General features: G+C 38.7%; 1 protein-coding gene across 5 annotated transcripts in view; it reads right to left on the reverse strand.

Annotated features, from left to right (window-relative positions):
* Window positions 1-376: 376 nt before the first annotated feature.
* Window positions 377-12428, reverse strand: part of emilin2.L (elastin microfibril interfacer 2 L homeolog) — a 55573-nt gene continuing 43521 nt past the window's right edge. For all 5 annotated transcript variants that reach the window (XM_041565505.1, XM_018266603.2, XM_018266602.2 and 2 more), the window contains 2 exon segments: window positions 10529-10663; window positions 377-2600 (listed from right to left, as the gene is read on the reverse strand). In XM_041565505.1, coding sequence (XP_041421439.1) covers window positions 2266-2600; window positions 10529-10663 — 470 coding nt within the window. In that variant the 3' untranslated portion in view covers window positions 377-2265.

Raw genomic sequence — 12428 nt, forward strand, 5'->3', positions numbered from 1 at the left:
TCTATTATCTATCTATTATCTATCTATCATCTATCTATCAATTATCTATCTATCTATTTATTATCTATCTATGATCTATCTATCTAATCATCTACAATAAAGCAGCATACAAAAACTGCACTCACGGGACTTCTAAAGTGAAAAAAAGTGTTGTTGTTTTTTAAAATTAAATCAACCAACATTTCAGTCTCAACAGAGACCTTGACGAAAGCCTCAGTTAAGACTGAAAAAGACACTGACTGAAACGTTGGGCTTATAATAAACTAGTTTTTCACTTTTTAAAGAGCTGACGGGATGCTGCCAATGAAGTAAAAACAAACTGAATAAATCCTTTTTTAGTATTCCTTAAACTAAAGAAGATGAAACATGAAAAAGATGAGATGTAAAATAGTCCAATCTTTAATATTTAAAATAGTTTATAATCATTTCAATTTGACATCAAAGTAAAAAAAAAAACCCATAGGAAATGCATAGACATGTAGAAGTGTAACTGCTTTGGTAGAGGTCAGGAAAAGGGGTTACCTAAGGCAGAACTATACAGAGTGAAAGAGGCAAAGCAGGCGGTTAAATCACAGTGGTGGGTATCTTTCCACAAACACATATATTATCTAAAAACAACCTGAAAACATACATTCAGTCACTTAGGAAGGGCTTGAGTGCATTTTGGTTTTTAATAATCACAGACAAGTGAGAAGGTTTCAGGAAAGCCACAATGTGATTGCAGAGGTTTCATTTTACACCCACTAGGAAGCTGCATTGGTTTCTGTTCTACTCACGCCAAAGAGCTTGTCAGCAGGTTTAGGCTCCGGCACTCCATAATCAAGAACATTTCTTGTTTCATATTTCTATAGAGTAATGTAAAGAATGGAAATAGCCTTGATACATATTATACATTGTTTATCTGCAGGTATATGTCTGACACTGTGGTCTTAGGTTTTCCTTGGATCTATGGGTGCATTAGTATCTCAGCCATGAAGCTTCCTTTTCATTAACACAAGGAATAAAAATGCTCACTCACTCTCCACATATGTATTCTTTATAAAGTGCAGTGAAGGGGTAACCGTTCATATATTTATTGGTTGTATTACACCCAGTGCCAGCAAGAAGAAAATTCTATTATAAATTTTGAGTATTAAATATGTGAAGGTTAATAGAGCGCGATTATTTCTTCTGAAATGTGTCTGTAGGTTACCGAGGGCAGCGTCGTTTTCAATTGTGTCCCATGTAATGCAGGAAGTAAAGGAAGCATTTAAATAAACCATTGTGATCACTGAATAGTTGTAAGAAAATAAGTAAACAGCACGAGTACAGTACAATCACTTCTCCCAGTTACAGTAGATGCCTCAATACAGTAAATACAAAATCTTGAATCTTGGCTGAAGATGCTGGGGATTATAGTTCATAGAGAGGGAAATGGCTTGACATGTCTGCACTAGGGGCCTCATCTATGCTGATTCCTTTCTAAATCTGAACAATTAGGTTTGCTGGAGGTTAGCCATTGCACCTTGTTCTGGATTAAATTAAAATGTTTGCCTAAATTATATACATTTATTCCAGATCAAGTTAGAAAGTGTGGTCTGCCTCCCCTTATGTGTGCTCTCAATGCTCACCATGCCTAGGACCCTACGTACCCCATAAAGTCCCTTGTCTGAACGTCTGGCCCAATTCATTTCACCCAGCCAAACACAGATCACTCATTCCACAGCCAGGTCCAATCAGTGCTCTTCAGGGTCCAATCAGATGTTTTCCTTTATCGTTTTTTCTCTGCTAGATAACTGCTGATTGGCTGATACGGCACTGCAGAGATATATGCTACAGCAGTATATAACAACATGGGAAGGCACACCTTTTATACTCTGCAAGGACCAACCTGGAAACAGTATTGGTTACAAGGGCAGATCAGTTACAGAGTGGGAAGAAATAGATGCAATATCAGACACTAAATATTAAATTATTATATTGGGGCTTGGATAAAAAAGTTCAGGATAATTAAAAATAAAGAATATATAAAAACATCTTGAATTGAATAAAAAAATACATTCCTTAACAGTGCACTATGTTGTGTTTGTAACAAAGTGTTCAGAAAACTGTTGCTAATACTGAGCACAAAGCAGACATTTATAGCCATGGTGATGTAAATTGCATCAGGGCACAGAATGGATAAACTGCTCACAAATTATTTGTAAATATAATATACTAACACCCCCAACTGAATGACAGTGAATATCTTTCCTAAATGTCTCTTTGGTTTCGTGTGGAATGAAATTATCTGTAAGAAGAAGAATAAGGGTATAAAAAGACCCCACTGAATGTGGAATACATTTCATCTGTTTTGGAGCTGGCGATCTTGCCTCCGATCTGCACAATGCTGACTTCATCTCCAGATTGCAGATGCAGGATGAGATGGAAAGTGCCCACTCCCCCACATATTAGTCTCCCTGGTTTGTTATATTCCAGAACTTCTTTTTTGTAGCCGGACGTGTCCATCTGTGCCACGCTGACATTGGACACAGACAAAATGGCTTCAATGTGATGTTCTTGTTCAGGAGTCAGGACTGCTGTGATCATGTAACGGCCCTCAATAGGAGCAGTGAAGATACCTAGCCAAAAAGAAAACAAAATTAACATAAATTGTCTGTATTTGCAGTGATGCATATGAAGAGGAACTTCCATACTGTTAGTTTCAGCAGGGCAATATGGGAGGGCACAGGGGTGTAACTAGAGAGGAAGCAGACACTGCGGCTGTAGGGGGGCCCAGGAGGTATAGGGGCCCCATGAGGCCCTAATTCACATACAATTTGAAAAAATATTGGTAAAACAGGTCAACCTCTAGACATTTTGGGGGTCTGAAAAATAATTTGCTGTGGGGCCCAGTATTATCTAGTTACACCACTGGGATACTAGTACAGGTTCCTATTATTGAGGCCGATAGGGATAGGGGTACAAACCTAAGGGGCAGTTAATATAACTAAATATATAGCTGGCTACAAAAAAATCTTAAAGGGATTGTTCACCTTTAAATTACTGTCCAGTATGATGTAGAGAGTGATATTCTGAGACAATTTGCAATTGGTTTTCATTTTTTATTATTTTGTGGTTTTTGAGTTATTTAGCTTTTTATTCAACAGCCCTCCAGTCTGCAATTTCAGCAATCAAGTTGCTAGGGTTCAAATTACCCTAGCAACCATGCATTGCTTTGAATGAGAGATTGGAATATGAATAGGAGAGGGACTGAATCAAAAGATGAATAATAAAAAGTAGCAGTTACAATTTGTAGCCTTACAGAGCATTTGTTTTTTTATATGGGGTCAGTGACCCCCCACTTGAAAGCTGGAGTCAGAAGAAGAAGGCAAATAATTAACTATAACAAAAAGAGAAAATTAAGGCCAATTGAAAAACTGTTTAAAAGTAGCCAATTCTAATTTTAAGCATACTAATAGCTAATAAGTAATAACATACTAATGGGAGAGCCACACCTTACACCTAACTACATAACTAATCAACAAGCTGAAAATTAAAAACATTTTTGTTTTGAAACATTTGACCTAAATCTATTTGTGATGCAGTCAATCCGTACACAAACAGGGCATTCATTCCTTTTATATCTTGTGATTTCAAAAGAACAAGAAGTCATCATGGCCAGTGATTGACAGCAGCTAATCACATGGCAGATTCGACTATGGGGCCAAGCCAAGGTTTTAGAGAACATGCTATTATTTCTGCGACAAATATTTGGAGTGCTTTTCTAGTTTTAACAGCCTGGGCCCACTGCTATCAGTGGCCATTCAGATTGTGTCAATTATTGGGCTACACAATGGTGATGAATTTGTTCTGATCTAAGTGGCTAGCCCATGAGTTGAGCAGTTGAATTACACAGGATGCCCGAGTCATTCATGTCATTTACAGCCACATTTGCGGAAACTGTCATCTGAACAGTGGTTCCTAAACAGCAAAGTATGACTGGCTATGTCTATATGTCGCTGTCTCTCTCTGATCTTGTTAGTTCTTCTTATGAGTGTCAGTGACTCTGCACATGCTCAGTGTGTGTTAGGCTGCTGTTCAGAAAGAACACAAGGAGAGAATGGGGTATAATGCTGCAGGGCTAATTGTTAAAAGAGTAGTTCCCTTTTAGAGAATGTCCTATTCCTAGTAGCTTTGCAATTGGTCTCCATTATTTATTTCTTATAGATCTATAATATTTGCTTAACCTTTCTGCCTCTTTCTAGCACCCCGACAGACAAAAAAACATTGTTCTTGGCGCCACAATTTTATTGTAAATTTTTCTTACTCTTCATACAACAAAAATCACCCTGGTGTAGGTAACTGTTCTTTTAAACAGTGTAGCTTCTGTAGAAATCAGATCCCCAAAACCAATGTATATCTCCTTGCTTTTCTGCTCTTTTTCTCAGATTCTTACTCCCTCCTTGGACACCATCTCTAGCAGACTGTGTAATGTATAGAGAGCAGTCAGCGCTGCACACAGACGAGATGGAATGCAGTCGAATAATTGATGATTCATGTACTGATGTCCCACTAAGTGTTTCCTCATGGTGAATTCCTCTATCTCACCAGATGAGGTAATGAGCTTCTATTATTTTTTTTATTTAAATAGAAACTCCACAGGAAAACTCCCATTTATGAGCCTCATTGGTGACATTAGGGAACAAAAATGAAAATGCCTTATTTGTTGTCGTAGGGAATTCTAACTGCCATATTCTTCTGAAAAGTTAACGCACCTTTTAACAGAGAGGTGTGCTCAAGGCTGGAACTAGGGGTAGGCAGAAGAGGCACATGCCTAGGGCACAATGGTGGGGCGGGTGCAGGACGCAAAGGAATATACCTCTTCTGCTTAGTTCCAACCCTGTGAGTAGCTGAAGGCTAGAAGAATGGTGCGGAGGCATGGCTTATGCGGGCATAGGTTGGAATGAGGCAAGCAGGGGATGCCTAGGGGAACGTGCATATTTATCTATGGTGGGTGGCAGACAACAGTGGAGGGGGAAAAGGTGGAGGAGTAGAGAGTTTTGCTGCTGCAGATAAGAAAGAGGAAGAACATGTGTATTTCGGTACAGGTATAGGATCCGTTATCCGGAAACCCTTTATCCAGAAAGTTCCAAATTACGGAAAGGCCGTCTCCCATAGACTCCATTATAATCAAATAATACAAATTTCTAAAACCATTTCCCTTTTCTCTTTAATAATAAAACAGTACTTTGTCCTTGATCCCAGCTAAGATATAATTAATCCTTATTAGAAGCAAAACCAGAATATTCGGTTTGTTTCATGATTTTCTAGTAGACTTAAGGTATGAGGTTCTAAATTATGGAAAGACCCGTTATCCGGAAAGCCCCAGGTCCCGAGCATTCTGGAAAATAGGTCCCATACCTGTACTTATTTTTGCCTAGGGCACAAATATTACTTGGCCCAGCCCTTGCTTTGCTCTAAGCCTCATAGCATAATGGGCCTGTTGAATGTTGCTACCACTCCTAATACTACCCTACTGGGTGCTCAAGATGGTCCTTAGTGGCAAAACACTCAAGATATCGCATTTTAGTTCTATGGTCTGCCTGTCACTTCTACATGGGTGCTTTATATTCAATAGTATCAGGAGCAGTGGAAGGCAGAAAGCAGTGTTTTGTGCTTGAGTGATTTAAGTTACATAAAATATTACTTGTTGAGCTAAAAGCCTAGGGGGGAGGTGTAATAAAAGTGTTATAACAGGAAAAACTTTGGAATAAATATGTGTATTTCACAATGTAGTGTATTACATGTGACAAAGCCAGGGTTGGACTGGGCTGATGGGACACCAGGAAAATGCCCAGTGGGGGCTCCCTGAGCTCAGGTCCACTCTAAATCTGTAAACTGTGACCATTCCTTCACTCCCCCAATAGTATCTGCAAGGATGAAAGAAAAGTCAAAAAGGTACATGAGGGGCTAGAGGGGCGGTGGCAGTGCTCGTGACTGGGGTGGGTGGGGGCCAATGAGATGGCAGCCCCGGTGGACCCCGTACACCCCCAGTCCGGCATTGAGTACAACGTATTTTTTAAGAGCTGCTTAAAGGTGGTATATTTTTGTGATCCAGAGAATGAGTTTTGCAGTAAGAAGGTTTAGGACATATTCTGTGCACTGGGGCAAACCATAGAACCCCCAATCTTTTCTCCACCGCTGAACAGAATACTTTCTGAGTTTGCAAAAGCTATATTAAACAATCGCTTTCATTACATTCCCCCACAAGACTGCAAAACATCACCAAACATTCTCCTTTTAAATACACCACCCTCGCTGTTAAATGTACGCTGGATTTTTTACTGTTTCTTAAGCATTGGGGGATAAATACTATTAAGTGTTGGGCAATCTCAGCTGAATTACAAAAGAGAAGTGCAAAGAGCTGTACTGTTAATGCTTTCCATGCAACTTCTGCACGTGTCATTTCGGCTGCTATTCATAAATACAGGGGCTGAGTTATTAATACTTGATATTTATTAGCAAACAGTATTGACGGTGACAGCTCAGTAACAAAAAAATTCTTTCTGCATCCCCTGGATCCCACTTGGGGATTATTGAACCAGAGAGATGTTAGAGTTCAGAGCTGTTGCTTAACACCCCATATGGCCGTCAAATACATCCTGCCAAACGAATACTTAGATCTGTATAAATGTGACAGTTAGTTAACCCTTTCTGACTGTCAGGAAAACTTATAACATATCCAGGCAAGAAGATTAAGATTAAGAAGTTAAGGCATTATTTGGTGAATGTTATTATCAGTCTCGTTCTTGGAGCTCATGTTTATAAGTAGCTATTTAAAAGGGTTGTTCACCTTTAAATCAACCTTTAGTATGATGTAGACAGTGATATTAGAAGACAAATTATTATTTGTGGTTTTTGAGTTATCTGGCTTTTTATTTGGCAGCTTTCCAGTTTGAAATCTGGTTGCTAGGGTACAAATTAGCCTAGCAACTATGCATTGCTTTGAATAAGTGACTGAAATATGAATAAGAGAGGGTCTGAAAGGAAAGATGAGTAGTAAAAAGTAGCAATAACACAAATTCTGTAGCCTTGCAGAACATTTGTTTTTTGGAGTCAGAAGAAGAAGAAAAATAATTCAAAAACGAAGACCAATTACAAAGTTGATATACTAAATACTAAACATAATGGTGAACCACCGCTTAGTTACAAATATTAGTGAGTCGTGACATGCTGGCTACTAAACAAATGCACGTTTGCAGCCAATCCTGCTTTATATTTGACTGAATTCTTAGTTAATTGGTAAATCATCCTCGGTACAGTACATTCTCTTGGCAGCTGAATTAATAAGGATCTGGTTAAAGGACAGAAGACAGAAATAAAGCACATTCAGAGGACATTAAATATGCTGCTGTTCTAAAATAAAATTCTGATTTAAGTCAGAAGGGCTCTAAGCAACATGTCAGTAGTAAGTCAGGAAAAGCCTGGCAAATCCTTCTGCCTCGCTCATTGGAATTGGGATTCATGATATTTGAGTAAAATGAAAGTGAGTGGAACAATAGCCAGGCATGGAGGAATGGAGTACAAGTGATGAGTAAGTCAAATCTAGCACATGTACATGTAAGTAAGCAAAGGTAATCACACCTCTAGCTACTCATATTAACATTTACACACTTGCACCAGCCAAGTAATAAAGGGTCTTTATACCATTTAAAGGGCCACTGTATCCACATTTCCAGCAGAGCAGAGTGGAATGACTATGCTGCTATACTTTTATGGTACATGTTTAGGTTAGGGTTTTGACCAGGACAGCCTGGTATTTTGAAGGGCTGCCCGGGTCAAAACTTCCTGCCTGGTTTTCCAAATAAGCAAAACTGGGCAGGACAATTGGCCAATCACCGAGTCATAGACCCGTCCCTTGATGTCACAACCCGCCCCTCTACGTCAAGGCACTGCCCCTCGACATGACGGCCCTGCCCGGTCTCCACCACGGAAAAAGGTGACAACCCTAGTTTAGGATCTATTATCAGGAGTCCTTGGAACCTAAAGTTTTACATATAAGGGATCTTTCTATAATTTGGATCACCATACCTTAAGTCTGCTAAAATCGTTTAAACATTATATAATATTGTTTTTGCCACCAATATGGATCCATGCAGCTCAACTACCATCAAGCACAAAGTACTAGTTTATTATTGCAGAAAAAAAAAACATTTCAAAAAATTTGAATAATCTGTTTATAATGGACTCCACGAGAGATGGCCTTTCCATAATTCTAGATAAGGAATCTCATACCTGTACATATCTATACAGAGAATTGTTCCTGCTACAGGGAACCCAATAGACTGGTTTTGCCTCCAATAAGGATTAATTATATCTTAGTTGGGATCAAGTACAAGGTACTGTTTTATTATTATAGTGAAAAAGGAAATAATTTTTAAAAGTTAGCATTATTTTATTAGAATGGAGTCTACGGGAGACAGCCTTTCTGTAATCCGGGGCTTTCTGGATAACAGGTTTCCGGATAACAGATTCCATACCGGTACTGTATATTTTCAAGTGCTAATTGCTGGTTAAAAAAAGACCCTTGGCACTTCCCATTTAAGTGAATGAGAAGAAATCCCAGGAAGGTTGGAATGTTTTAATCATTGGCACAAATAGTGAGTGTGATACTTATATAGAGATTATATCAAAATATGAGCTTGGAGTCTATAGCCATCTAGCCTTAAATATACATAGGTTGAAATACTAATATAAATGGTGAAAACTGATATTCACATTCAATATCTCCATTTGACAAACACAAAGAGAAAATAAGTAAATGTATAGTGACCCTGCCAAACCTCATTTAGGATAAGGGGGAAGGACATATAGTTGTTTTAAGCCTTTTCCTAATGGCTACAATACTTCCTCAATGGAAACATAAGCTTCAGTATTAGTAGCACATGTTCCTTTTCTTTCATCTTCAACTTATATAATAATTGTACAGCTTTCCACTGGAAAGGTTTCGTCATTTAAATACATGGTTTTGAGAATTTAAAGGGGTGGTTCACCTTTAAGTTAACTTTTAGGGGGCACATTTATCAAGGGTCGAATTTTGAATTGAAAAAACTTCAAAATTCTAATTCAGAAAGACCCTAAAACAGCAATTCGGCAGGTTTTAGATGGCGATTGGTCGAAGTCGAATTTTCAAAGAGACATGATACATTTTGATATTCGAATTTTTGCATTTTTTCCAAATTCAAATCGAATTTGGACTATTCCCTAGTTGAAGTACATAAAAAATAGCTTGAAACTTTAATTATTTTCATTCGAAAATTCAACTCGACCTTTGACAAATCTGCCTCTTAGTATGTTATAGAATAGTCAATTCTAAGAAACTTTTCGGTTGGTCTTAGTTTTTTCTAGTTTTTAGGGTTTTTTTTTTTTTTTTAATTACTTGCCTTAGTCTTCTGACTTTCCTGTTATGAAATGGATGACCCCATCTAAAAAACACTATGGGGCAAATTCACTAAGCACCGAAGCGCCTAACGCTAGCGTCAATTCGCTAGCGTTGGGCATTTTCATTACTTCGCAAATTCACTAACGGACGCTGGCGTAACTTCGCACCCTTATGCCTGGTGAATTTGCGCAACGGACGTAACTACACAAATTCATTAACGCGCACATTGTTCTGAACGCTACCTTTTACACCAGACTTCCTTCACCACCTCAGACCAGGCGAAGCGCAATAGAGTAGATAGGGATTGCTTCAAAACAAGTTAAAACATTTTCTAAGTCCCAAAAAACGCTGGCGTTTTTTTTTTTTTTATGGGTGATAGGCTGAAAAAGATCAAAACATTTTTTGGGGCTCCCCTCCTTCCCCCCTACATTTCCTAACTGATGGCACCTTAACTATGCAGTGGGCACATGTGTAGGGCAAAATAAAAATTTTATTTGATGTTTTGAAGGTTTCCCAGGCTTGTGTAGTGCTGCTACAAATACTTCCATTGAAATTTGAATTTGGCGCCGTATGCAAATTAACCATCGCTAGCGTAACTTCGCTTTGCTTGGCGAATCAACGCTAGCGCAACTTCGCAACCTTATGCTACCCCTGAGCGCAACTGCGGATTTTAGTGAATTTGCGGAGCGCTGGCGAAAATACGCCTGGCGAAGTGCGGCGAAGCGGACCTACGATTCTTAGTGAATGTCCACACTATGTTCTATAAGGTTACAAACGTAATGTTATTTCTACTTTTTATTACTCATCATTCTATTCAGGCCTCTTCTATTCACATACAAGTCTTTTATATGAATCAATGCATTGTTGCTAAGGAAATTTGGACCCTAGCAACCAGATTTCTGAAACTGCATACTGGAGTGCTGCTGAATAAAAAAACTAAATAACTCAAAAAACACAAAAAAAATGAAAACCAATAGCAAAGTGTCTCAGAAGATCCCTCTCTACATCATACCAAAAGTTAATTATTTATTAACTATTAATAAATAAAGGGGAACAACCCCTTTAAAGAAATAAAGTATTGCAGTTCTCTGCAAACATCATACAACCTGTTCATGATCAAGTTACCTGTTGCTGGATTATAGTGTTCGCCATCATTGACCAAAATGTTGTTAAAATGGATGACTCCAACATCAAAAGTATCCATTCCATTTCCATTCAGCCCCACAGAGAAGGAAATCAAAGCTGTTGTTGTAGTGGCTCCTGGGAAAATGGAATAGTTCATTATAACATCACCAAAAAGGAAACAACAAATAATAGTGTATTGTTAGGTCACGATTTACTCCCTTACAAAGTGCAAATTGAGCTACGGTTCATATATATGTAGGGGTTAATCTGCCCCTATGGCTTTAAGGCCCTCCCCTTTTCTCAGTTACCAGGCAAAATCCTGTGTAGCTCAGTGTTATTGGTCAAGAGGTGTGATGACCACTTCCTGCCACACTGAACTATAGTGTGTGTAAGGAGTGGCCTCTTCCTCTTTGGCCTCTGGATGCTGATTCAGCTGGGTGTGCCCAGGGGAGCCTGGGTACAGCAAGGCCCATAGAAGCAAGTGTCCTTGAGAGAAGTCGGGGACCAGGAAACCCCGTGAACGAGGGTTAGCGAGAACAGGGTAGATTTGTAATAGTCTCTCTAGGAGAGAAAGGTAGATAGGTAAGAGAGAAAGAGCAGCTGAAGCTCCAACAAGGATTTGCAGCAGGGAGTAGCTTCCCAGAGGCTCTGTGTGTTGCCTCCAGTCAGGGACCTCAGTGAAGAGGGTGTTAGGTTAGCTGTCAGCTTCCTGAACATTGCACTGGATGGGAATGTCGTACTGAATTACTGCAATTGCCTATTACCTGATGTGACTGTGTGTCATGTACTAACACCTCATCTTTGTACATGAGTAAACCTAGGGATATTGTCAGTCGGACTAATAAACAGTTTCTTGTTTGCATCATAAGATCCTCCTGGTGCCCAATCATTTTGTATGTTTTGTATGCACAGTAGCCTGTTGTAGTTGCACTACACCTTAGAGGGAATGCTTCCATTTAGAGAAGGCCCTTATCCTGAAGTGTGAGTCCAAATGACTAACATACCCAATATTGTAAATTATAAGGATAGTATCACCGAGGAGTTCCATGACCATATGAAAGCACGAGGTTGAAGGCCAATGGCCTATCATTAAGAACTTTTGCCTGAATAATCATGTTTAAAAATAGCATACAAAAGCATCACTAAATGGAGATGATGCCGATTAGCATATCTTTCCTTTCCTGACCCGATGCAATCATCTTTTTTTGCAGTCAACATGACCAAGGTCAGACTTGCAATAGAACTCGTACTGAACTGTTGCCCAGCAATGATGAGATAAAGCAAAACACTGATTTTCCAACACCAAGAAATCTATGAACAGAGATGATTACTCATCGAAGAGTCACTGACTATGGAGCAAACTGTAACAATTTTAGAAAGAGAAAAAAAGGGAAAAAATGTCCACAAACTTTTCCAAAGGAAATCCCACTATAACTTTACTAATAAGTGACTCACATTGTGTAGCCTGTGCTAGCATTTATCACTAATATGGTTTTGTTCAGGCCAATAACACTATGGGTCATATTTATTAAGGGTTGAGTTTTGAATTAAAAAAAATTACAAATTTGAATTCAAAAAGACCAACCAAAATTAAGTTGAAGTTTTTTTTTGTCGCATAGGTCCGTTTTCAATCAAATAGGTCTGTATTCGGCTTAATTAGAATTGATTTGAAGTTTTTCCCCAAAAAAGCCTAGATTTTTTCATAGTCCACCAATTGACTCCAAATTGGTTCTAGGAGGTCCCCCATAGGCTAAAACAGCAATTCGGCAGGTTTTAGATGGCAATGTCGAAGTCGAAGACAGTACATGATAAATTTCAATATTCAAATTTTCTAATTTTTTACAAATTCAAATCGAATTTGGACTATTCTCTAGGCAAAGTACACAAAAAGTAGCTTGAA

Source organism: Xenopus laevis, chromosome 6L (genome assembly GCF_017654675.1).
Source record: "Xenopus laevis strain J_2021 chromosome 6L, Xenopus_laevis_v10.1, whole genome shotgun sequence".
NCBI lineage: Eukaryota > Metazoa > Chordata > Amphibia > Anura > Pipidae > Xenopus > Xenopus laevis.